Here is a 26,054-nt window from a genome sequence, read left to right on the forward strand (position 1 = left end):
GCAGAATTGGGAATGGAATCCAGGAGTCCCAAATCCCAGACTCCTGCTCTTATCATTAGCTCACGCTTCCTTTTTTTCTCTCTCACAATATTTTATAATAAATACAATTTGCGTATTCTGATGTACGCACCCACTCACTGCCCAGGAAACATGTTCACTTACAGGCTGTGTCTGCCCAAGCATTTTTCAGGAAGTTCCGCTAATGCAGCAATGATGGGAGTACTAGTGCAGATAGAACAGAGGCGTAATTGCCACAACGTATCACAGCAGGTCTTCCAGACCACAGGGCTAAACATGCTTATGCTCTGCAACACTGTCGTGGAAAAAGAATGGTTGTGCCACACTAGAATATTTTCCAAAAAAAATCGCAGAAAAGGCTTTGAAAAATACAATAATTTAGAAACGGCATCCAACAAATTAAGGTTCAACCACATCCCACCAAAATTCTCAGTGCTCCATCCAATCTTCCACTCTAGGACGAAAAGGGCCATAGATTTCATATTCCTTTAATAAAATAACTGACTTCTTATTCCGAATGTCTCTTAGTCCCGTTTATGTTTTGCCTTCTCTGGCAGCACGGTTATTTAAGTCACTTCTAAGTCAGGACCCATAGTAATTTTTCTTATTTCCATTCCATTGCAATCTTTTAAACCATCATAAATAAGTGCTTCCATTCCATTGCTTTCTATTTATAATACCACAAATACCTTTCTTTCTTTGTAGATTTATGCAGATTGTTCAAAAAGTCCTTGTAAGTTATGGCAGTTTCAAGACACATGCCAAAAGTAAATGCTAAAAAGCAAATTTATTAGCTAACAGATGCTACTGACCGATTTCTTAAAATACTGCTCCCTCTGCACAAAACTGAACTGAATCAGCTGGTATCTACTCTTAGCATCTTTTCTGGAGATTTCAGAACATGCCAAACGCTCTCCCCCTATGTACCTTCAATTACACCACACTTCCCAGATAGCCTAAACCTGGATCACAACAGAAGGTGGTGTAAGCACGGTCAGCATTTGGGAGTGTGGGCAATGTGAGGATCTCAAAGAACCTTACAACATCAATAACCTGATCCAAATCCTAAAGACCAAGTCACTGGATTAGGTAGTACCTGACCTTACTATATACCTATGTCATTTTCAGAGGTTCTGAAGACCCAGAGCTCTTTCAGGTGCCTCTAGTCTGACATCGAAGATTTGACACACTCCGAATTTCTGAAACACAGTATAAGACACATTTCTGATTGAGAAATGAGAAAGCTCCAACACACGCTGTTTGCCAACAACAAAAATAACCTTGATATTTCTATCTCAGAAATCAGCAGAATTTTTTAGTGTGGGAGGGACAGGGAAATAAATCTTCAGGATCTCTTTGGACATCATAAAGAAGGGCACAAACCCAATCTTCCCCCCCCCCTCTTTTTAAAGGTCACCTTTAAAGAGAGCATACTCCACATACCTTGCTAGCCTCTGGCTGATACTTAGAAGTTCCCATCCCTCATCATCTCCAGCTTGCATATATTTCATATATATATATAAGAATGCATATATTTCATTCTTCTATTACTCCTTTTCTTTCCTCCAAGGAGGTTTTTCATCTGGTGTCACTGCAATACCCAGTAAATCTGCAATGAGAAGCCATGCTGTCTATAATCTATATTTCTGAATCTATAGCTAACACACTGGGTTTTGGGCTTTGAAGCAACTAGGACAACTTAAAATGGCAAGCGTTGTTCTGTCTACCCATTCATAAATTAGGAGTGACAACAGCAGATTATTACTCATTCGCTCCAAGTGTGTTTGGCCCTGAGAGAACTGGCTTTGTTCCAAGAGCTGGCAAACACTGGTTAATATACATGTAAATGTATTATTTCTCTCAGAGTAAGCGATTTCACAAAATGAAACACCAAATTAAAGACGAGCCTAGTTTTCTTGCTGAAGTGTGTCTCAGATGCAGCGTTGCTGAAAGCCTCTGCAATCTTTTTCACACTGAGTCAACAGGGAAAAGCCACCATTTCATTTGATAGTAACACAATTTCACTGTGGAAACATGAAAGCATTTGGTATAAATATTAATCACTGAAGTTCTTCTGGAGTTAAAGTGGGATGGAGGCTAGATTACATAAAGCTCCTGTACTGACCTGACAGACCAATATATGCTGAGGAGATATTGCCAACACTGTTCCAAATTAGGATGCTCTTCAGTACAATTATCAACCCTAGAAATTGATCCAGAAACCCCAATTTTTATCATGAAAGTGTATCTTCAAATACCTTTCACAATTTATAAGAGGCATCTTGCCATGTCAGCTTCCAAATTTCAGGGCTGAGCAAAATGAGTATGTTGTTTTCTTAGCAAATTATTACTAACCAGGTGGGGTGGGGGGGAGAATGCCATAAAAAAAACACAAAACATTTAAAACAAGGAGGTAAATAAACTAAACTAAAGCACCAAACCATGGAGAAGGGAGAAAATGAGTTTGTGTAGACATGATCTACCTAGGTGCTTATATCACGCTCATCGCTCTTGTAAGAGCCCATGTAGCTTGAAAGCTTGTCTCTCTCACCAGGAGAAGTTGGTCCAACAAACTATATTACCTCACCCATCCTTGTCAGGATACATCAAGTCAGAGGTACATCCTGCCCAATCCAACAGAATGGGTGAGGTCGTGCAGTACAAGCAGCTCATCTGGGAAGCCCATACCTAACTGTACACTCTTCAGAGCTCCGGTGGGGCTCTCTTCTCTGTCAAGCAGATAGGGCTGGGGATGAACCGGGAAAACCGAGAAGTCTGCTGCTTGCCAGGAGCTAAGATTCGTGATGTGACGGAGAGACTGCCGAGACTCATCAAGCCCTCGGATCGCTACCCCTTCCTGCTTCTCCACGTGGGCACCAATGATACTGCCAAGAATGACCTTGAGCGGATCACTGCGGACTACGTGGCTCTGGGAAGAAGGATAAAGGAGTTGGAGGCGCAAGTGGTGTTCTCGTCCATCCTCCCCGTGGAAGGGAAAGGCCTGGGTAGGGACCGTCGAATCGTGGAGGTCAACGAATGGCTACGCAGGTGGTGTCGGAGAGAAGGCTTTGGATTCTTTGACCATGGGATGGTGTTCCATGAAGGAGGAGTGCTGGGCAGAGACGGGCTCCATCTTACGAAGAGAGGGAAGAACATCTTTGCCAGCAGGCTGGCTAACCTAGTGAGGAGGGCTTTAAACTAGGTTCACCGGGGGAAGGAGACCAAAGCCCTGAGGTAAGTGGGAAAGCGGGATACCGGGAGGAAGCACAGGCAGGAATGTCTGTGAGGGGAGGGCTCCTGCCTCATACTGGGAATGAGGGGCGATCAACAGGTTATCTCAAGTGCTTATATACAAATGCACAAAGCCTTGGAAACAAGCAGGGAGAACTGGAGGTCCTGGTGATGTCAAGGAATTATGACGTGATTGGAATAACAGAGACTTGGTGGGATAACTCACATGACTGGAGTACAGTCATGGATGGTTATAAACTGTTCAGGAAGAACAGGCAGGGCAGAAAAGGTGGGGGAGTAGCACTGTATGTAAGGGAGCAGTATGACTGCTCAGAGCTCCGGTACGAAACTGTGGAAAAACCTGAGTGTCTCTGGATTAAGTTTAGAAGTGTGTGCAACAAGAGTGATGTCATGGTGGGAGTCTGCTATAGACCACCGGACCAGGGGGATGAGGTGGATGAGGCTTTCTTCCGGCAACTCACGGAAGCTACTAGATCGCATGCCCTGATTCTCATGGGTGACTTTAATTTTCCTGATATCTGCTGGGAGAGCAATACAGCGGTGCATAGACAATCCAGGAAGTTTTTGGAAAGCGTAGGGGACAATTTCCTGGTGCAAGTGCTAGGGGAGCCAACTAGGGGGAGCGCTTTTCTTGACCTGCTGCTCACAAACCGGGTAGAATTAGTGGGGGAAGCAAAAGTGGATGGGAATCTGGGAGGCAGTGACCATGAGTTGGTTGAGTTCAGGATCCTGACGCAGGGAAGAAAGGTAAGCAGCAGGATACGGACCCTGGACTTCAGGAAAGCAGACTTTGACTCCCTCAGGGAACAGATGGCCAGGATCCCCTGGGGGACTAACATGAAAGGGAAGGGAGTCCAGGAGAGCTGGCTGTATTTCAAGGAATCCCTGTTGAGGTTACAGGGACAAACCATCCCGATGAGTCGAAAGAATAGTAAATATGGCAGGTGTCCAGCTTGGCTTAATGGTGAAATCCTAGCGGATCTTAAACATAAAAAAGAAGCTTACAAGAAGTGGAAGGTTGGACATATGACCAGGGAAGAGTATAAAAATATTGCTCGGGCATGTAGGAAAGATATCAGGAGGGCCAAATCGCACCTGGAGCTGCAGCTAGCAAGAGATGTCAAGAGTAACAAGAAGGGTTTCTACAGGTATGTTGGCAACAAGAAGAAAGCCAAGGAAAGTGTGGGCCCCTTACTGAATGAGGGAGGCAAGCTAGTGACAGAGGATGTGGAAAAAGCTAATGTACTCAATGCTTTTTTTGCCTCTGTTTTCACTAACAAGGTCAGCTCCCAGACTGCTGTGCTGGGCATCACAAAATGGGGAAGAGATGGCCAGCCCTCTGTAGAGATAGAGGTGGTTAGGGACTATTTAGAAAAGCTGGACGTGCACAAGTCCATGGGGCCGGACGAATTGCATCCGAGAGTGCTGAGGGAATTGGCGGCTGTGATTGCAGAGCCCTTGGCCATTATCTTTGAAAACTCGTGGCGAACGGGGGAAGTCCCGGATGACTGGAAAAAGGCTAATGTAGTGCCCATCTTTAAAAAAGGGAAGAAGGAGGATCCTGGGAACTACAGGCCGGTCAGCCTCACCTCAGTCCCTGGAAAAATCATGGAGCAGGTCCTCAAAGAATCAATCCTGAAGCACTTAGAGGAGAGGAAAGTGATCAGGAACAGTCAGCATGGATTCACCAAGGGAAGGTCATGCCTGACTAATCTAATCGCCTTTTATGATGAGATTACTGGTTCTGTGGATGAAGGGAAAGCAGTGGATGTATTGTTTCTTGACTTTAGCAAAGCTTTTGACACGGTCTCCCACAGCATTCTTGTCAGCAAGTTAAGGAAGTATGGGCTGGATGAATGCACTATAAGGTGGGTAGAAAGCTGGCTAGATTGTCGGGCTCAACGGGTAGTGATCAATGGCTCCATGTCTAGTTGGCAGCCGGTGTCAAGTGGAGTGCCCCAGGGGTCGGTCCTGGGGCCCGTTTTGTTCAATATCTTCATAAATGATCTGGAGGATGGTGTGGATTGCACTCTCAGCAAATTTGCGGATGATACTAAACTGGGAGGAGTGGTAGATACGCTGGAGGGGAGGGATAGGATACAGAAGGACCTAGACAAATTGGAAGATTGGGCCAAAAGAAATCTAATGAGGTTCAATAAGGATAAGTGCAGGGTCCTGCACTTAGGATGGAAGAATCCAATGCACCGCTACAGACTAGGGACCGAATGGCTCGGCAGCAGTTCTGCGGAAAAGGACCTAGGGGTGACAGTGGACGAGAAGCTGGATATGAGTCAGCAGTGTGCCCTTGTTGCCAAGAAGGCCAATGGCATTTTGGGATGTATAAGTAGGGGCATAGCGAGCAGATCGAGGGACGTGATCGTTCCCCTCTATTCGACACTGGTGAGGCCTCATCTGGAGTACTGTGTCCAGTTTTGGGCCCCACACTACAAGAAGGATGTGGATAAATTGGAAAGAGTACAGCGAAGGGCAACAAAAATGATTAGGGGTCTAGAGCACATGACTTATGAGGAGAGGCTGAGGGAGCTGGGATTGTTTAGTCTGCAGAAGAGAAGAATGAGGGGGGATTTGATAGCTGCTTTCAACTACCTGAAAGGGGGTTTCAAAGAGGATGGCTCTAGACTGTTCTCAATGGTAGCAGATGACAGAACGAGGAGTAATGGTCTCAAGTTGCAATGGGGGAGGTTTAGATTGGATATTAGGAAAAACTTTTTCACTAAGAGGGTGGTGAAACACTGGAATGCGTTACCTAGGGAGGTGGTAGAATCTCCTTCCTTAGAGGTTTTTAAGGTCAGGCTTGACAAAGCCCTGGCTAGGATGATTTAACTGGGACTTGGTCCTGCTTTGAGCAGGGGGTTGGACTAGATGACCTTCTGGGGTCCCTTCCAACCCTGATATTCTATGATTCTATGAAGGCCGGGAGATGGATCTACCAACCACTGGTCTCTGTCCCCTTGTAACAGAAGTGCATTTGCTATGGGAGCTACAGCAGCTTGAAGGCTCCAACAGCAGTCATAAAGCAACCTTATGGGTGGGGTTAGTGTTTACCCACTAGCACTGGGAAGTGCTCCAGCGTACAGCCCCACATGAGCCTGGGAAAAGGCTGAAGTGCACCTAGCATCAAGGGATCCTAATACTGGGTCTCAAATGCTCATCGAGTCTCTGTAGAGCAGAAACACCAAAAATATTTACACACTTCAGAAGAAGTGGACTTAGAAGGAATGCAAAATGAGCTAGAGAAAGCTGGCTGGGATCCAAATAACGTTTTGGAAATGAGCAGTAGGAAGTGAAAAGCGTTTCAGAAACAACTGGGGCAGCTGTAATCAACATTCATCTCCATCAAGTGAAAAAAGGACACAAGCGGAATGAAAACAAATGGCAAGTAAAACAGCTATAGACAGGAGACGTTTAAAGAGAGAAAGAAACTGGACAAGACCTGGACTTATGGGGCTACACATATACAGATGGTGTCAACAGCAAGGAGGGAAAGGAATGACTTAAGTCCCAAATTGTTCCACGTTGATAGACCCACGTGCTAGTGCAGAGCCCCATTCATTTCAGCCAAGCCCCCACAGGGAAATGAAGGTCCACTCCCAGGGAACAGGATGTGAGCTTTACCAGAGTAAAGGCGATGTAAACTAGGATTAATGTGATTAAATTTAAAATGGGAAATGTTAAAAAGGGTTCCTGTTCAAGCCTATCAGGAAAAGGCACTATAATTTCCTGATCAGCTATATAAACATTATACGAACCATTTAATAAATTAAAATCACATTCAGAATACTTCTAATATTTATTTTTTAAAATAGTGTGGATTTTTTTTTTAATATCCAATCCACAAGATATTCTGGGGCTCATTATTGCTGAAATAATCACATGACTTAAAGGTTGATGACATTCAGCTTTGAACCTTGTATCTAACTGCGCGTTTTGCAGCGGTGTCTTTATACTAAACACATACCCCCTCCCCATTGTGTATGGCTGCTTACATGGTACATAAAATCACACATGGAATCTGCTGAATGGAAGGGTGACATAGCAGCATGAACCAGGGTCAGATAGAACAGAGGAAAGGATTTTAAAATTTATTGTAGGGTATCACTTGAGAGCTCAACTTTGTATGTGCAATGAACAAACCACACTTGACTAAACTGCTAAAGAAAACACCTCTCAATGAAAGAAGATGGCACTATTACTAGATAAGCTACCCGTGAGACATCATTGATCACCACACCTGACAAAGATTTTAACTGTACTTGAGAAGTGATAAATAATCAAAATTCTTAATAGGTTTCACTCAGTTTCAGTGACAGTCATACATACTGCTTACAGGATTTGGAAACAGATTTTTCCTGCAGCACACTATTCCACTGCTGCATTTTATCATCATTTTGACTACTGAGGCTTAATGCTTATCTAGGAGAAACAGAGATGGGACACCACAAGTTATAGAACGGTCAGGAAGAGGTTAATCAGTACATCCAGACTTTGTCAAGATGGAAACAAGTTGACCTGTGAATAAAATCAAGAGCCTAGAGAAAGAAAAAAAAACCCATTGTTTTCTTAAACAGGTATCATAACTCAGGTTTGGTTTTGGGGGGGGGGGAGGGTAGTGGGCATTTGGGGGGATTGTTTTTGAAAGTTTGACGTTAATTGAACTTTACAATTTCTTTCTTTTTTTTTTAAATAGAAACAGATTAGTTACATGCAGACTATATGATAGGAGACCTCTCTTTCTTTCATTGTTCTGTGCCCACAGTTAACAAAACTACACAGGATTTTAAACCTTGAAATGAAAGTTTATTTTTATTCTCCATGCTGCTTTAGTGCTCAAAACCCAATGCATATTTCCCCCAACTACTTCTGCTCTTTATATTGCTCTCAACACTTTTTAGAAGGGAATTTCATTAGCATGCAAAGAAACAGCTCAATATTATTACTATTGTTTCACAAAGGGACACAGTCAGTTTCAAGAAATGAGTTAAATGTTGTCTGAGGTCTTATACCTGCCTCCAAATCTCTCTTACAACCTTCCTGCTTTTCCAACCACATTTTCCTGTTTTTTTAAATATTTGACTCAGAACAGCTTAATTGTGTGGCATAGGTCCTACCCTGTTAACCACCCCGAGAGATTTTCCTTTACCTCAAGTGATAAGGTCTGTTCTTTTAAACCAGGAAGATCCGAGTTTTCTATTCCCCTCTGCTGCTGTGAAGTACCACGCAGCCATGGTGTGTAGCCCAGTGACAACTGTGAAGGCCTCAGGGCCTATGAATTTCTCATCTTTCTGTAGCTATCATTTTGACCCACTTATTTAATTTAAGTCTCCATGAATGTCGTTCCTGCTTAGAGAAGGCCTGACACAAATGGAAGCAAGGGTACAGTGACAAACCTTAGCAGCAGGAAAAGCAGAGGAAGAAAGCTCAACTGCTCCCTGTTAGCAGAAAAAAGGAGATAGCTGTGTCGTTCAAAATGAGTAAAAGGGATGATAGCAGATCCAGGGAAACTTTTCTTAATCGTGAAGAATATGAAGAGGACAAGGCTGTCACAGAATTAGAGAACGAGCAGCAACTAAGCTCAGGTATACGAAATGCATAGTCAGAAAGGGATATTAAAACAAAGGGCAAACATGTTCCAGAGAAATGCCAGAGAAATTCTAGACAATAGGAGCAGAAAATAACTGGATAAGTAAGAAGTAAAACCAGACAAGAATTCAGAGCCTTAAAACCTTTATGCTGTTTCTTAGCTCCCTAATGTTTCAAGGATTTATTTATTAAGATATGATGTTAAAGCACCCAAATGTCAGAGAATGGCTTCACAGATGGTCCCTGAGCTAGTGGCTCTACTGGATTATTTTCCACTGGCCTTCAACCAAATAAGTGACGCCGAATTTTGACAGCAGACGCTCTTGCACTGAAACACAGAAGTGATATGTTTACATTATATTCAGGGCTCGCTAGAATTTTGCAGCAGCAATGCTATATTTGCAAGACTTGCCATTGGCAGGAGAATTCCAGAGAACCTGGAAACAGCCCACATTATGGAAACATGTCCCAGCCTCTCTGATACTGTGAATTCCACAAGGCAGAGTTAATGAAGGGGTGCTCCAATGCTGGCCAGGAATCCTGACAACCTTAGCAGCTCCCCAGGGCAATGGGAACTAAGGATAGCCTCTGACTCCAGTGAACTCCTTAAAATATTGTGGTGGTAAAAGTTAAGTGCCTCAGCTAGAATCCAGTTTGCTTTAAAAAAAACAAACAAACAAACACAACAGGAGACCTTAACAAATTCAACAGTAAGTCTCAGAAATACTGCTGTACTGAAGAAGCCAAGAGTCACTTAATCCCCCATTTCTTGTACAGTCTCAGCTTCATAGGTTGGAAAAGAATTCCCAACCCCTTCAAAAGAATTAAGGGGCCATGGACATGACTCTGAAAATTAAAGGCGCTCTGCACTTCAGCACAGCTAAGGATAGTGACTGGGTCCTTTTAGTGTTAATACTGTAGATGGAGCTGCTAGCACCCCCAGAGTTAAGGTTGCCATTTACTTTCCATGCTTTCAGTTGCTTATAATAACTCTGCCAACCTTTAACCATTTGGACTGAAATTTTCCATCCCAGGGGTCTGCACCAGGCTGATTTTTTTTTTTTTTTGAAAGTTTCAATTAAAATAGTTCAGCAATTTGCAAGAATGAGAACAGGGGAAAATGTTATTTTGCCTAGGTTTAAAAAAAAAAAACACACATAAAAACTTACAACCATTTCACTGAGAAGCTCCAGTTGAGGTGGTAGTAGAGGAGAAATAATATGGGATGATGTAGTTAAAGACAGTGTCATAATAGAGACACCCAAGGGGCCTGAATTAAGACTCTACGGGCAAGTTTAATACTGGCACTTCCTAATTTTTGAGTACTTGACTTTGCAACCTTAGTGTTCTTTTAACGTAATGTTTTGAATTTATACATACAATACAGCAGAACCCATAGCCCAGAACGAAATTAGAGCCCCATCTTGCCAGGCGCCATACAAACACGTAGTGAGACACAGTTCCTACCCCAAGAACTCACAATCTAAGCCAGTGGTCTACACACAAGATCACTTTTTGAATTTAAATTCAACCCAGGATCTACCCTGCCCCTTCCCTGAGGCCCTGCCCCATTCATTTCATCCCCTTCTCCCTTCGTCGCTCGCTCTCGCTCTCCCTCCCCCACTCACTTTCACCGGGCTGGGGCGGGGGTTGAAGTTTGGAATGGGGTGCGGGCTCTGGGCTGGGGCTGAAGAGTTCAGAGTGTGGGAGGGGACTCCAGGCTGAGCCTGGGGCAGGGGGTTGGGGTGCAGGAAGGGGTAAGGAGTGCAAGCTCTGAGAGTGAGTTTGGGTACCGAGGGGGCTCCGGACAGGGGCAGAGTGTTGGGGTGCAGGAGGGTGTTTGGGTATAGGAGGGGGGTCAAGGCTGGGGTTGAGGTACAAGAGGGGGTATGAGGTGCTGGCTCTGGGAGAGGGCTCAGGACTGGGGCTTGGGATGCAGGAGGGGGGTTGGGATGCTGACAGTTGGGGTGCAGGCTCCCACTGGGGGCACTTACCTTTGGCGGCTTGTGGTTGGTGGCACAGAGGGGCTAAGGCAGGCTCTCTGCCTGCCCTAGCCCCTTGTCGCTCCCGGAAGTGGCCAGCAGATACCTGTGGCCCCGGGGGGGTGGGGGCGGGAGACGCGACTCCGTACACTGCTCCTGCCTACAAGCACCGCCCCCGCAACTCCCATTGGCCAATAATGGGGAACTGCAGGCAATGGGAGATGCGGGAGCGGTGCTTGCAAGCAGTAGCAGTGTGCAGAGACTTGCCCCTCCTCCCCGGGGGGGTGCTGGCCGCTTCCGGGAGCGGACTGGGGCCAGGGCACACTGAGAGCCTGCATTAGCACCACTGCGCCGCCGGACTTTTAGCGGCCAGAGATCGCGATTGACTAGCAAAGGCTCCAGGATCGACCAGTCGATGGCTATCTATGGGTTGGTGACCACTGATCTAAACTGACAAGACAAAGGATAGCAGGGAAAATAACGGCACAGAGAGGTGAAATGTCCTTCCCAATGTGACACAGCAGATCCGTGGTAGAGAGAGACATACAATGCAGCTCTCCTGACTCCAGTGCCCTATCCATGGGACTATACTGTCTCTCCCTGATATTCCCTTCTCCATACAGAGCTTTCTAAAGTACTGAGAATCCGATCATCACACCCGCAAAAAGAATCCAAACCTCTCTCTTGCAAGAGTCAGAAACTTCACAGGGTAGTATCTACAGAGCCCATCTTCTACTCAGCTCTGGAGCACAATTCCACAGGAAACCTCATGCACCCACCCAATGGAGGAATTTTTTTATGACTTAATTTAAACATTCAGAGGTTATATATTGCAACAGATATGGCAATTTCCTGCAATATCCTTGACATACCTTATTGCATTAGGTTTATATATCACTGGAGGCCAGAACTGTATGTAACCTCTCAAAGGGGAAGATGTAACAGATATTGCAACCACACGCAGTATCTTTAGGATTCATTATATTAAATGAAAGGTTTATGTATGACTGTGCTGTACTTCACTGGGGAGGGCTATCGCACCTCCTCCAGGAACTGAAAGCAGTGGGTGGTGACTAAGGCAAATCAGCCAGGATGTAACCCTCACAGAAAGGTATTACTACCTCCTGGGACAGTTTGCATATACTAGTTCAAACTGGATTCTCCAGAGACCAACACACAAAGGAAAGACTTTTGGATAAATAACCTAAGTTTAAACTAATAGGGGTGGGGGGAGGACTTCCCTTTCTGATCCAGCAAGCAGAAAGGACCTTCAGTTCAATGGGGGCCCCAATCCTTGTGGAGGGGATGGAAAGACTTGACCTACTCGGTTCCCATAAGACTGACCTCTGGTTACCTTTTAGCATGCATATAGGAACATTTATTGTTTTTTATGTTTTCTTTGTAATGCTTTCACCTTAAGAATAAATGTGTTTGCTTAGGAAGAGCTGTGGGGTAACTTATAACTACTAGCAACTACACTGTTCATAACCTCTGGAGAGAAAGCAAAGCACAGACACTGGGTGTTTAGGCCATCTGGCTTGCTGGGGATATCACAGTGTAGGCAGGAAAAATCCCAATCAGGAGGAAGAGAGACATGGGTCTCTAGCCAAGAGAGATGACAGCGGAGGGGGAATACAGGTATAATTAACCTGAACTGTGACAAATATAAATTTCTAACATGCACTAGCAAACTTCCACACACAAAAATTAAGTTACAGTAAAGGTTGCTTCAGTTTACTAGAACTCTTACACGAACTACAGAAAAATAACACCACATACAAACGACCAGTTATGGTAATTCTTATAAATAATCCATCCTCATTACATTTTGTATGTTCCGTGAATTACAATATTCACATGTAAAAAACTACCCCGTGCACTGCACAAGTAAACTTCTCTTTGACACACAAGAGAGTAACAAAGTTGGGACATACAGCCAAGTTTCTGCCATATGCCCAACTAGTACATATAATCTAGCAAAAGCACAGTGCGGAACACATACTTTTTTTTAATTAAATTAAAAGGTTAGATTTATATATAAATGTTTTTAATCATTCCTTTTTTGAGACTATGTATTTTGTTGACTGTTTTCCTATACTGTATTTTGAAATGTTCAATATTATCAATCTATTATATAGCTCTTTTCATCAGTAAATCTCAAAGTGCTTTGCAAAGGAGGTTAGGGCCATCACTCCCATTTTACAGATAGGAAAACTGACATGCCAGAGAGCTTAAGTTTAGTGTCTACCTCCTGTGGCTGTACAGCTCCCAAATACTGCCAGTGCTGCAAAAAAATCATGTGGGAAATGTTTAATGCTCCCGCTACTGCTACTCTGATAAGTGAAAGGGGGAAGGGGACTGAAAATGTTAAAATTAATTCCTTGGGCTAATCACAATCCATCTCTTCTCCTATGCTGCCCTCCAGTGCTCGTGGGGGTTGTCAGAGCCTGAACTGCCAGCATACCTGTCTTACTTCAAACATTTTCTTTTTCAAAGTGCTACAGCTCCAGTTCTGCACAGGGAGTCTTTGAATGGACTCCACTCTGCTGCATGCTAGCTAGGTCAGGCATTAAAAAAACAAACAAACCAACCCTCAGCTCCTATTTAAAATGATACTAGATTCTAAATAGACAGCTTTTAATGTTTGCTTTTTCAGCTAAAGTATGGAAAGAAGCCAACTCTCTTCCAGAGGAGCCCGACTCAGAAATCAGGCACCGACAACAGTGCAACAAAAGAAAACCAAAAACACCACAACCTCAAGCAACCCTGCAAGTACTCGGGCAAAACGAAGGGGAACGAACAGCGAAGAGAAGGTCCAGGTCCTCCCCCCAGACACACATTTTAAAAGGAATTCTTCAGCTCCTTTAAATCTTAAATATCATTACATTTGGGGTCATGCATGTCAAGGTGCATTACCGCTAGGGCTCGATCTTTCATTCTTCAGGCACCCCAAATTCCCACTTAAGTCAGTGAAAATGCAGGCATACAAGGAATACAGGATCAGGCCTCTGCAACAGCACGTGACATCAAGTGATGCCAGGTATCCAGCAGACAAGCCGCAAGAACTCTTTTCACTGTCACTGTAAAGACGGGGAAAAGGGCCTAAGTACCTAATGACTGTAGACCACAGACCTGGATATGCAATCAGAGAGTCAAATGCACAGGCACTTCTATTTCCCTCTTAAAAACAAAACTAAGGGGGAGATTTTCAAAGGCACAAATGACCACTAGGTACCCAACTCCCATTGGAAGTTGGACACCTAGCTGTTGCTTTGTGTCTTTGAAATCTCCGCCTAAAGGAATATGAAAATTAAAGCCCCTTAAAAAAACCAGATCCTCATGTGTATTAGTAATAATAATACACTTGATTATTAACAGGAGAAGGATTTTTAAATAGAGTTTATTTTCTCCCATTGTGCCTTTTAATTTTTGCATTGCACTCAGCTTGGACACAGAGATAACAGACAGGTTTCTCTTTCTAGTTCTCTGACCAGCAGAGTGTTGCAATGTTTGAGTGGCAAGCGTTGCAGCACACTGTTTGTATGTAAACATCAAACAAATGACAATGACATTTTTAAAACATCGTGCAAAGATTTATTAGAATTAGGTCCTTTAAAAAACTAAATACACAACCTGAATTGTTTCAGAGTAGCAGCCTTGTTAGTCTGTATTCGCAAAAAGAAAAGGAGTACCCATGGCACCTTAGAGACTAACAAATTTATTAGAGCATAAGCTTTCGTGAGCTACAGCTCACTTCATCGGATGCATTTGGTGGAAAAAGCAGAGGAGAGATTTATATACACACACACAGAGAGAGAACACGAAACAATGGGTTTATCATACACACTGTAAGGAGAGTGATCACTTAAGATAAGCCATCACCAGCAGCGGGGGGGGGGGGGGGAAACCTTTCATGGTGACAAGCAAGGTAGGCTAATTCCAGCAGTTAACAAGAATATCAGAGGAACAGTGGGGGGTGGGGTGGGATGGAGAAATACCATGGGGAAATAGTTTTACTTTGTGTAATGACTCCATTCCCAGTCTCTATTCAAGCCTAAGTTAATTGTATCCAGTTTGCAAATTAATTCCAATTCAGCAGTCTCTCGTTGGAGTCTGTTTTTGAAGCTTTTTTGTTGAAGTATAGCCACTCTTAGGTCTGTGATCGAGTGACCAGAGAGATTGAAGTGTTCTCCAACTGGTTTTTGAATGTTATAATTCTTGACATCTGATTTGTGTCCATTCATTCTTTTACGTAGAGACTGTCCAGTTTGGCCAATGTACATGGCAGAGGGGCATTGCTGGCATATATCATTGTGACGATAAAGGACATCTGCAAGTGGATTAGCTCGAAATCTAGTTAATTTTAAATTGTGTTAAAAGTAATTTCAAGCAGCAGACCCACTCCCCACCCCACTGTGGCATTCTGACAAATTTTTTGATTTTACAGTCACCATTTTGTTAGATGGTTGTCTCCCTTATTGCTGTTTGTGAGAGTCTTTCCCTCAATGCTGGAAACCAGCCAGGGCTTTGTCTACACTATGGAATAAATAGCCTAGATTTAGCAACAATTGTGTCTTCTATAGCCTCTCCATTACTGGAGGTTTGCAACTATGGTAGCCCAATTCTGTACAATATGCTAATCTTTGTGGATTAATAGTCCTTTTGATCCACCCAGGATACCATATCATCAATCCAAGATCTTCTCTTTCTGCCTCACGGTCTTCTGTTGTCAACTTTTCCTTCCAATGCCTATAAATGTGCATCGCGTGCTGAACCACTTAAAAGGTGTCCTACAAATCGAATCTTTCTTTTCATAGTATCTCTGATGAGCGTCTTTGGCATTCCAGTCATCCCCAGTCCTTTTTCACTGGTAAATTGCTCTATTCAGGATATTTTCAGAATTCTTCCATAACATCGTAATTCAATGGATTGCAATTTCTTTATAATCGATTATTGGCATGTCCATGTTTCACAGACATAAATTAACACAGACCAAATGCAAGTTTTAAAAAGTCAGAAATTAGTCTTTAGATTTCTGACCCTTCTCATCAGATATTCTTCTAGCAGGTCTCTTTTCCTCTTGCTATTCTGGTGCTGACTTAAGTATCTGATCTTCCATCTTCTGTAATGAAGCTTCATAAGTAATTTCTTACTTGCTATAAGTCTCTGTTGTTCACTTGAAATCTTGCGTGTTTTCCCAGGATCCTTGCATACTAGCAGTTTTGTCTTGTTCACATTCAACTCTAGACCATATTCTTTGCCATACTCACATATAATCTCCACTCACTTCATCAGACCTTCTTCTGAATCAGGCAATAGCACTCTGTCATCTGCATAGAAAATGTTATTCACCCATTTTCCATTCATCTTAATACCTTCTTCTGTTTCTTCGACTAATTTAATCAAACCCTCAAAAATGTTGAATAAAATTGGTGACATTATACAACCTTGTCTCACTCCTCTCTTGGCCTCTACTATTTTCATTTTCATCTCCCATTATAATTGCCTTCTCATTTTTCTATACTTGTTTTATTACTCAGAATTTGTATCCATCAATCCCTACAGATATTAATATGTTGAGCAATTTGTAGGGGTGGATTTTGTCAAATGCGCTTTGGAAGTCAATGAAACAGTACCATTTTCTCCATTCAACTGATCTTTCTAATATAAGCTTCAAGTTCACAACGGTGTACATTGTGCCTTTTCCACGTGCGAAGCCATACTGTGGTTTGCTTATTTCTTATCAATCTTTCCTTATATGTGGTAATAGTCTCTTGTATTCAGCAACAATTAGTTGCCAGCAACCAATGTAGTTGTATCAGTGTTGACCCCTATTATTTAGTCCAGGGCAAGCATAATTTTACCTCCTAGATCAATCACTGCATGTCTCTGCCTACACTTAAGGGTTAGCAAGAGTGGAGCTACATTGATTGCTAAAGTGCAGCTATTCCTGGATGTTGACAAGGCTTCAATGATTGATTAAGTATGGGGAAAACAGTGAAGATGCTGTCATATGCAGTACACAAACTGGAAAAAATGGAAATATTTTGTTCTTGAGTCTCAGTTATAGTAAATCTTAGGTCTTACTTGCAACAATGGAAGGTAAAATAATTCAGTCCAGAGTATCACTTAAATTGAAAGTATCCTAAATGCAAAAAAGAGTTAATAACTTGTTGTGGCTGAGATTCTGCACAAGAAGCAGGAAATATAACATTATGATTCTCATTGCAGTTACTGCTCAATCATATTTTGTGAATACATGCACATGAAGGGATAAATTGTGTCCTTGGATACCCTCATGCAGATACACCAAATTCTACAGGAGCCACATGCTGTGCTCCAAGAAGCAGAATTTGGCCTTTATAGGCCAACAAGACCAGACAGCAGCAATAGGTGAGGTTACAAACACTGGATTATAAGAGCACAATTTGACTGCACAGAGCTGGACTTCGCCCCTAAGTCAGTCAAACAAGAGAAGCAGAATGAATACAAGGAAATATCTATTAACAAGTGCCTGCAATTCAATACAGGTAACTGCATTCTGCCTGTTAGACAGCTTATTCCTTCACTCTCCCACTTCCCTGGTCCTTCTCGCGTGAACAGAGAGCAACAATACCCGAAGTCCGGAGGTGCAAACAATTTAACGTTTATTGGGGTGAACTTCCAGCAAGCTTAAATCCAAGTTCCTTCTTCCTTATTTTCAAATCCCAACTTACTTCCTGTTTGCCCCTAATTTATATAGTTATATTCTTAGCTATACCTTAACCAATCATTCTACTGAAATTTACCTAACCAATCCTAACATATTGTAACATGATTAGCTAACCAATTATATCCCACCACCTTAATTAGTTTACACCCAGCAAAATTAATTATACAGCAGACAGAACAATCTCAAACCAGACAGAGACCATGCAAATAAACAATAGCAAAGTGGGAACTTTAATAACAAAACAATACAGAAGTGAGGATTTCACAACTACATCTATAAAGACATAAGGGTTTCCCAGCTGTGTCTATTGATAAGTGAGTTCTTACCAGACAGAAAACTATCAACCTAAATTTCCTTTTGCATCTTCTAGGCTATTCCCTTTCTCTGGAGGTGACAGATCGGATCCCTTTCCTAACAGCCCCATATTGACTAGGTTGGAATATGAGGAGGTGACCGGTCGCTTCCCAGCTTATGGCTGCCTCTGCTGGTTAGCCGAAGGCCTTGGCCTAAGAACAGGGCCTCAGATTGTCACAGCGAGAGAAGGCCTGAATATCTAGATCCTAACACTGCCAACCTAAATTCCTCACGCCGTTTCAAACTGGATATTTTATTCTTCAGTTTCTGTCCTAACTTAATGACAGGTTTCAGAGTAGCAGCCGTGTTAGTCTGTATTCGCAAAAAGAAAAGGAGTACTTGTGGCACCTTAGAGACTAACAAATTTATTAGAGCATAAGCTTTCGTGAGCTACAGCTCACTTCATCGGAGCCATGCTAGGAAATGAAGTATAAAATCCAAGACTTCTAGGTTGAGTTTTAATAATAATTTGTTTATAACGCTCCTCTCCAAGCCCTGGCACTTAGGCCACTGTATGATATACACAGAAACACCCTCCAAAGTGTCAAACGAGCAAACTGACACAGGGAAAAAGGGTCCGGGGATAACTTATTAATATGGGGAAAACTGCCTGAGAACAGAAAGGACTTTGGCATAATTAAGAGGTGATCTGAATTCCAAACCCAAGGGCCCAGCGCATCTAAGGCATGATCACACATACACATAGGGTAGTGGGAACCCCAAAATGAAGACAGGTTGAGGGTGAGCATATGTCCCCATCAAGATAAGGTGCAAGGAGAAAGTCTGGAATAAAGAGTGCCCACAGCATTAAAAGTTACCATAACATTTTAAAAAGTAATATTTGCTCAAGGTTTTTTCCAAGTTTGCAGAAGTTTGATCCTGGCTCTTTAACCTTAGTATATTTGTTCTCTAATCAATTTTTTTAGTCCTGCTGATGGGCAAAAAAATCACAGGTCGGTAAGTGCTTGTAAACAACAGGATTGAGGCAACAAACAGATTCAGCCAAACTGCTTTGGTTCTTTGGTATACACACTATAAAAGGGTGCACAGTATAACTCGCTACCGTGGGCAACAGCACTCCTTCCTCTCAAGGAGTCATTTGTGCCCTGGGCACAGGCTGCCACATTCTTACTTTCCTTGTGACAGAGACACAAGCACATTGGTTTAGGCAGAAACAGCTTTTACAACTGATGCTGCTCCTTATTCTCCATTCCTTTTGTACAATACAGAGACAATTCTGAGCAAAGCCTTTGGGGACAGAACTTTAATCAAAATCACTAGTGCTCTGTCTAGCACAATGAGAGTGGAGAATGCAAATTAGTTTCAATAAAAGCAGCTGGCAATCAATAGGGGAGGGCTGGTCTCCAAGAGTGAAACCAGCTCCTTTGAGGATTAAAGTTGAAAGGAATAAAACATAAGGCAATGAAAGCAAAGAAAGACCAAGTGTAAACAAAATTAAAAAAAAAAAAGAAGAAGTAAAACCAAGGGGTGTAGCTAAAAATAACCAAAAGAGGAGTGACAAATAAAGAACACATTTGGGGGAAAGTTACAGGTGAAGAAAACACACAGAATAATGAGCGTACAGAGCAAAGCCTCATTCGAAAAAGTCTAATCAGAAAGATCTTCAATCCGCACAGAAGATAAAATAGAGATCACGAAAGGGAAGAGGATCAGAGGCTAGCTAGGACAATGGCTAAATGCACTAGTCACAAGTTCAGACTCTGGCCTGGATCATAAGCATTACAGAGTTTGATAATGAATCTCAAAGCCTGTCTTCTCATACAGCGCTCCAATGCACCACTGTAATGCTTTAGTGAAGACGTGACTACACCACAACCACTGGGCTGCTGGAACTAAACTGAGGGTATGTCTACACTTAAAATGTTACAACAGCACAGCTGTAACGCTGAAGTTGCGCTGCAGTAGCCCTTCAGTGTAGGCACTCACTGCAGCCATGGGTGAGGTTCTCCCTTCGCTGTAGTTAATCCACCCCCTAGAGACCTGGTAGTGAAGTCAACAGAAGAATTCTTCCATTGACCTAGCACTGTTTATGCCAGGGGTTAGGTCGTCATAGCTACATCGCTCAGGGGTGTGGATTTTTCACACCTGTAATCAGCATAGTATACTGATACAAGTCTGTAGTGTAGACCTGGCCTCAGCCTCCTTTCTGATGCTCTTCTGGCTAAACCAAAAAAGCACCACATACTTGTTTTTTAGCACCTTCTGCCACACTGCACACTACTCTGGCAAATCACAACTATCCAAGTGCACCCAGCACTCACTCTCTCCATTCATATTCTTCCTCCAAATTCACCAACCCATGGAAAGCCCACAGATGCTAAACCATATTAGTAAAATGCAGTGAAAGTGCCCCTATCACAACTACCATTCCCTATGACAGCAACTTCCCCTGAGTCTCCCACTGTGTCCAATTTGTATCATCATTTAGACAGTAAGTTCTGTGCCTAAGATAATAAATGAGAAAAATAATTTGGCACATTTGGCAGCCTCTGCTCAGGAGAGTACCGGTCATTGCAGGTCAGGACTGAAGAGCATTTAGAATGCTGGGGGTCAACGCTTATTTATATGTTGTTTGCCCGCCCACACAGCCCACACCTGGCTCTGGGTCTTGCTTTTTTCAATATCCCACACAAAAAGCTTGGTTAACTTAGAATTAAGGTCACCAGACTGCAGATCCCACAACACTGCATATTACTGGGGGATGGAGACAAAATCACTCAACTGCCTGTCATCCCAAATAATCCCAAACAGTTGACCAACCAAGGATACAGGATACAGGATTACCTTATCCACCACCAAAATGCAGCCAGCTCTTTCTTTAAGAGGCAACTGCAAGCATACAGCAACTATTCAGGACAAGAAATGTCTAATACATCCACCTGAAATCAAAGAGGGAAGTCAAATCAGCACAATGTAATTATTTATTCAGATTAGAATTTTGCCAATAATGATAAATCTGTGAGAAGAGTCTTTGTAAGCTCTATATACACCAAATGTAATTTAGCTAACTTTGGAAATTTAAAGAGTCATTTGGGCAGGGGATCCCCTACTCTTGTGAAAAGGGCCATGGAGTTTTTAATTACTAAAATAGTTAAGACTCTTTAGTCCCTTCACTTTCAAAAGCAAAAATCTCACATACAAAAGGAAGAGATGACAAAAGTCACAGAGCAAAAGCACAAAAAAGAGGAGCAAGAGACCAAATGGAGCAGGATAGGAAAAAAGGACTAAACTCAGGAGGGAAAAAAGTACGGAGACCAACGGAACATACCACATTCTCATCCCATCAAGGCTCAGGTACATCTAAAGATCCACAGCAGAAGGAACAACTGAATTCATCTTCCTGTGGCTGAATATATAAAGCAGCCCCATCGCATCCGATTTTCAGTTTGTCAGCACTAATGTACAGAGCCTACTTCCTCCCTCCCCCATTCTCAGTAGTTGTTTTAGGGATTATCTAGACTACAGAAATTTGCACCACTGTCACTGCATTGATGTAATTATGCCAATGCAAACCCCTAACCTAGACATACTGCATCAGCACAAAAAGGAGCTTGCTGTTGCATAGAGGGCCTATACACTGGGCTGACGCAACACTGCAAATATATTGAAGCAATTATACCAGCACAAATTTCCCTATTCTAGACAAGACTTTCATATCCATGGACAGACATACTAATTTGAAAGGGCCTCACTATTACCCACAAACAGGGTTAACTGTGAGCTTCATGGATCATCACAGAACCAATCTGCTGCCTTAGCTCTTCTGGGTACATGCAGAAAGCAAGAGAATTTTTCACCTTTATCGGGAACTGAATGAAAAGTTCAGGCAAAAAGATAACACAGTTGCCGGGCCAGAGAACATCGGCACAAAACAATGCACTCAAGGAGATTCCTAGGGGATCTCACATGCTCAAAAATGACACGTTTGAATAAAAAGCCCACATCTATATTTTCAGAGCTGCCACCATGAAAACAGCTAACCCTGCAGTAGTCGTGGAGGCCTGTGCATGCGTAGCAGGGAGTCAGAAGGCAATGCAGTTGCTCCTGCAATGGCCAGTTCATTCCCTCCTCCAAATGCATGCGTCAGCCTGAGACAGTCTCCGGTCTCACTGTGAGACCCCACCAGGAATTTGGCCACCGGCCATTTCGCCTGATGCCATGGTGGAACTCCCATCTCCACCTCACAAAAGCCATAAGAGGAGGTGGGAGTAAGATACTTTAGCGAGCAAGTGATTTTAAAAGCAAGTTAAACTTGAGCCAAGTGGAATGCCACACCCCAGCACCTATCGCTGCAACCAGCACTATAAACTCCAGGCACCAGCATTCAGACTTGGAATCCTATGTGTGCACAAGGGCTTTGTTTGGAAAATTAGGGAGACTCTTGGAGGCACCTGGAACCTCACTCTGCCATGCAGCCCAAGATGCTACTGGCCAACATGGATACATCTTGCTGTGCAGGGTGAGGGACAAGGAGATATCTGGCTCAATGAACCACACAGACCACAGAAACTGGAAGAGGAGATGCCAGAGACATTGCCAGGAGCTGTGTGCGCAGAACTGGGATTTAATCATGGCAGCAGAGACCGAGCCCAACTCACTCCAGGAGGGGAATCAGGAGATGAGGCGCTGTCTAGGTCAGGTAAGTAGCTTTTTATTGTCAAGTGTACCTGTGAGGGCTGATTTTGCAGGCTTGGACCCGGCAGAATTTTCCAGGTTCTTATGAGCACTGCCATCACTGTAAAAGGATAGATACAGCCTCCTCTGAGAACAGGAACATCCATCTCTCCCTTTGCTCTGCCAGTTCCCATTCCCTCTCCCACACACACCTCCATAATGCAAGTGGCAGCTACCAAGTCCCTCCCCAGCCCAGCCAGTTTGGTTCCTCTGTAACTCCCTAACGTGGGAAACTGGAGACCCTACTTAGCAGCACTGACCACTACTCCCAGTCAAGGTGCTCGATCTGGTGTGAACAGCAGCTGGTCAAGTCATGTCATTTGTCCAGCAGTGAAATGACAAGAAGTGGAGGATTAAACGCAACACAAACTACAATTCAGCAACTACAATGTTATTGCAATAAGTAAAATTTCAGGCACCACAGCCAAAGGATTTATAGTATAGTGCATCTATTGTCCCATGTGCCAGATCATGGCATCTCATTAGCATGCTGCTCTTACCTACACATATCATATTTCACTGTCTTCCTATTTAATGTGTGAAAAATATTCTTAGGTATATTATCCTAGCAAACTGACACAAGCCACAAGTGGGGAAATAACTACACTGCCTATCCCACCTGTTGTTGTGATCACCACCACAACAGTAGCTACCACTGTTCATTTCCCAGCCACAAACTGGTGCCAGCTCTCATAGGACAATCTCCACTCCTCCTGCTTCACTGGCTATCTCAACACAGCAGTGTAGTTCTAAACAAAGAGATACAAAGGTGCTGCAGTTATATAGCTACAGCTGTGGGTCTCAGGTCTTGAGAACAACTGAGTCCCACCAGTCTGTGGTCATGGACCAGACCCCAAAGCAACATTCTACCTGCTAAAGATCATCCTCAGGTATAGCACACAGACAAACATGTATTCAGACATTGGTGGAAGATGCACAATAACTGCCTGACATAGCTGGAAAGCTGCTCATCTTAGTCTCTGCATCTCTACTTCAACTGCCAGAATCCCCTCTACCACCTCACTGCAACCACCTTGCACTCACTGTTGAAATGCTTCAAACACACACCTCCTTGCTGAGCAGTATGGAAGCATCAAGTGTTCCACGCTGAGGAAATGCCTGGGAAACGGGTACTGCTATGGAAATTTCTCCAGGTAGTTACTGAAGTTTCCCTGTGAATGAAGGGAATTTGATCTCTGTTCCCTAATTTTCCTTTTGCAGAAGGCCCTTCTAAAGCCTAGGGCTGGGATGGCCAACCTGAGCTGGAGAAGCAGCCAGAATTTACCAATGTACATTGCCAAAGAGCCACAGTAATACATTATGACAGGTTTCAGAGTAGCAGCCGTGTTAGTCTGTATTCGCAAAAAGAAAAGGAGTACTTGTGGCACCTTAGAGACTAACAAATTTATTAGAGCATAAGCTTTGAAGTGAGCTGTAGCTCACGAAAGCTTATGCTCTAATAAATTTGTTAGTCTCTAAGGTGCCACAAGTACTCCTTTTCTTTTTTAGTAATACATTAGCAGCCCTGCATCAGCTCCCCCACCCTGCTCCCAGCACCTCCCACCCACCAGCAGCCCCGCCAATCAGCACCTCCCCCTCTCTCTCTCTGCACCTCCTGATCAGCTGTTTTATGGTGTGGGGGGGGAGAGGAGGCACAGCAGGCTCAGGGGAGGGCACAGGAAGGGGTGGAGTGGGAGCAGGGCCTGTGGCAGAGTCAGGGATTGAGCAGTGAGCATCTTGCAGCACATTGGAAAGTTGGCGTCTGTAGCTCCAGCCCTGGAATTGGTGCCTATACAAGGAGCTGCATATTAACTTCTGAAGGGCCGCATGTGGCTCCGGAGCCACAGGTTGGCCGCTCCGGTCTAGGGGGACACACTCTGCAATTAGTACTTACACTGGTGCTATATCGCTGGTTCAATTACCAATAATTCAGTTCTCTAGTGCAGATATTACCTGAAAGTCCATAGCCCTAGCACAGTTCAGAAACACATTTCAAAGACACTTTGTTCTCAACTATACCTCAAGATGGTTATATGTTGTAACTAGGCCTCTAAAATGCAGTTAGGATCTAGCTCAACAAGACACATGAGCACATTTCAACTTTTTTTTTTTTTAAATAGCTCAAGATTTGTAGCAGAAGCCAACAGTAAAATAATTGGCAACACACATCTGGGATTTGAGAGTTTTATAAGAAAAAGGACAGGAAACATGCTAAGGCCCTGCTGCTGCAATGTAATCCAAATGGATGTAGGAGTGAGTCTGTGAAGACTTCACAACAGAACTGGGACCACAGAAAGGGAAATCTCCATTGACAATCATGGTTTTGTTTTTTTTCTCTTTTTCTTCAATATAAGATTTGAAACATTAAGAATTAAGTGGTTTATAGATGCAACAACAGTTTCTTGTAGGTAACTGACAATCAAAACACAAAAAAGCTATAAATTAAACTTGCCTCAGAACACTAGTGTCTTGCCCCTACAAATTGATACATTAGGCCTAGAAACTAGACAAAGCCCTATTACTTAAATTTAAAATGGATTATCCTACAGTTTACTGGGTCTCTTTATAATGCTCTCCTAAGATTTTCAATATGCCATTTCAATACAAGTCTCAATCATTGTTCAATTACAACTGTACTGCAAGTTTAAGGAGCTTAAATCCAAACATTCAACAATAAAAGCGTTTCTTATTTAATTATTTCCTATTAATGTCTCAGAACTATTTTCAAAGGGAGCGATGGAATCTTAATAAAATTATCGAAGGGAAGTCTATGATTTGTCACCAGCAACAAATACCGTAATTCTTCTTAGAATAATGAACAGAAATGCATAATTGATATTGGTTTAAATTACTGACAGTACCAAAAAAAAAACCCTACCCCAACTCAGCGAGCACAGAAACCGGCAGCAACAAAAACAATGATTTCTAGTAAAATACTGTCCATGGAAATTTCGTTTTAATGATTAGTGCTAAAAGCCTTAACTCATGGTCTGTTATCTTCCCTGGATAAATCAAGAATGAAAGAATTAACAAGATTCAGCTAATTACTCTAAATGAATAATAAAGCAGCCTTTACTCTTCACTATTCAGAAAGGACTGAAATGTTAGCCCAGCAGTTCTGGACTGTCACTTAGAGGCTCCTCTTCTTACTCAGATTTCCTACGGCCAAGCTAAATTTACTTTTACAACTACCAACGCCCCCCCCCAACACCTCTCTGCTAAGATTATTACATGCCTGTGGGTGTTTTTTTATTAAAAATGTAGCTGTTTGAACCACAACTATCCTTTCCTACCGGGTAGGAGCGCTTAGAGTATCCAGATCTGTCCCCAGGCACCAGTAACACACTGTAACTGGTTCCCTCGGACCTGAAGAAAGATTCCCCCAAAGCATCGGACTCCCTTTGGAACCGATTTCCTTTTGGTTTCACTTTGAGTGTAAA

General features: G+C 43.1%; 1 protein-coding gene across 5 annotated transcripts in view; it reads right to left on the reverse strand.

The window, feature by feature from the left end:
* The window catches only part of SMCO4 (single-pass membrane protein with coiled-coil domains 4), a 45,638-nt gene that overhangs the window by 18,425 nt on the left and 1,159 nt on the right, over window positions 1-26,054 (reverse strand). The window contains exons 2-3 of one of the 5 annotated variants that reach the window (XR_006277579.1): window positions 20,725-20,819; window positions 7,799-9,199 (exon numbers count right to left, since the gene is read on the reverse strand). The exons of 2 other annotated variants lie outside the window; for them this stretch is intronic. Coding sequence is in view for 1 of the 3 variants with exons in the window: in XM_043504137.1 (XP_043360072.1) it covers window positions 9,154-9,199 (46 nt within the window). In the remaining 2 variants the exon portion in view is untranslated. Of the gene's footprint in view, window positions 1-7,798; window positions 9,200-20,724; window positions 20,820-26,054 lie in introns of those variants that run through there. 2 more of the 5 variants (XR_006277578.1, XM_043504137.1) reach the window with 2 other exon arrangements.

The sequence above is a fragment of the Dermochelys coriacea genome, chromosome 1 (genome assembly GCF_009764565.3).
Source record: "Dermochelys coriacea isolate rDerCor1 chromosome 1, rDerCor1.pri.v4, whole genome shotgun sequence".
NCBI lineage: Eukaryota > Metazoa > Chordata > Testudines > Dermochelyidae > Dermochelys > Dermochelys coriacea.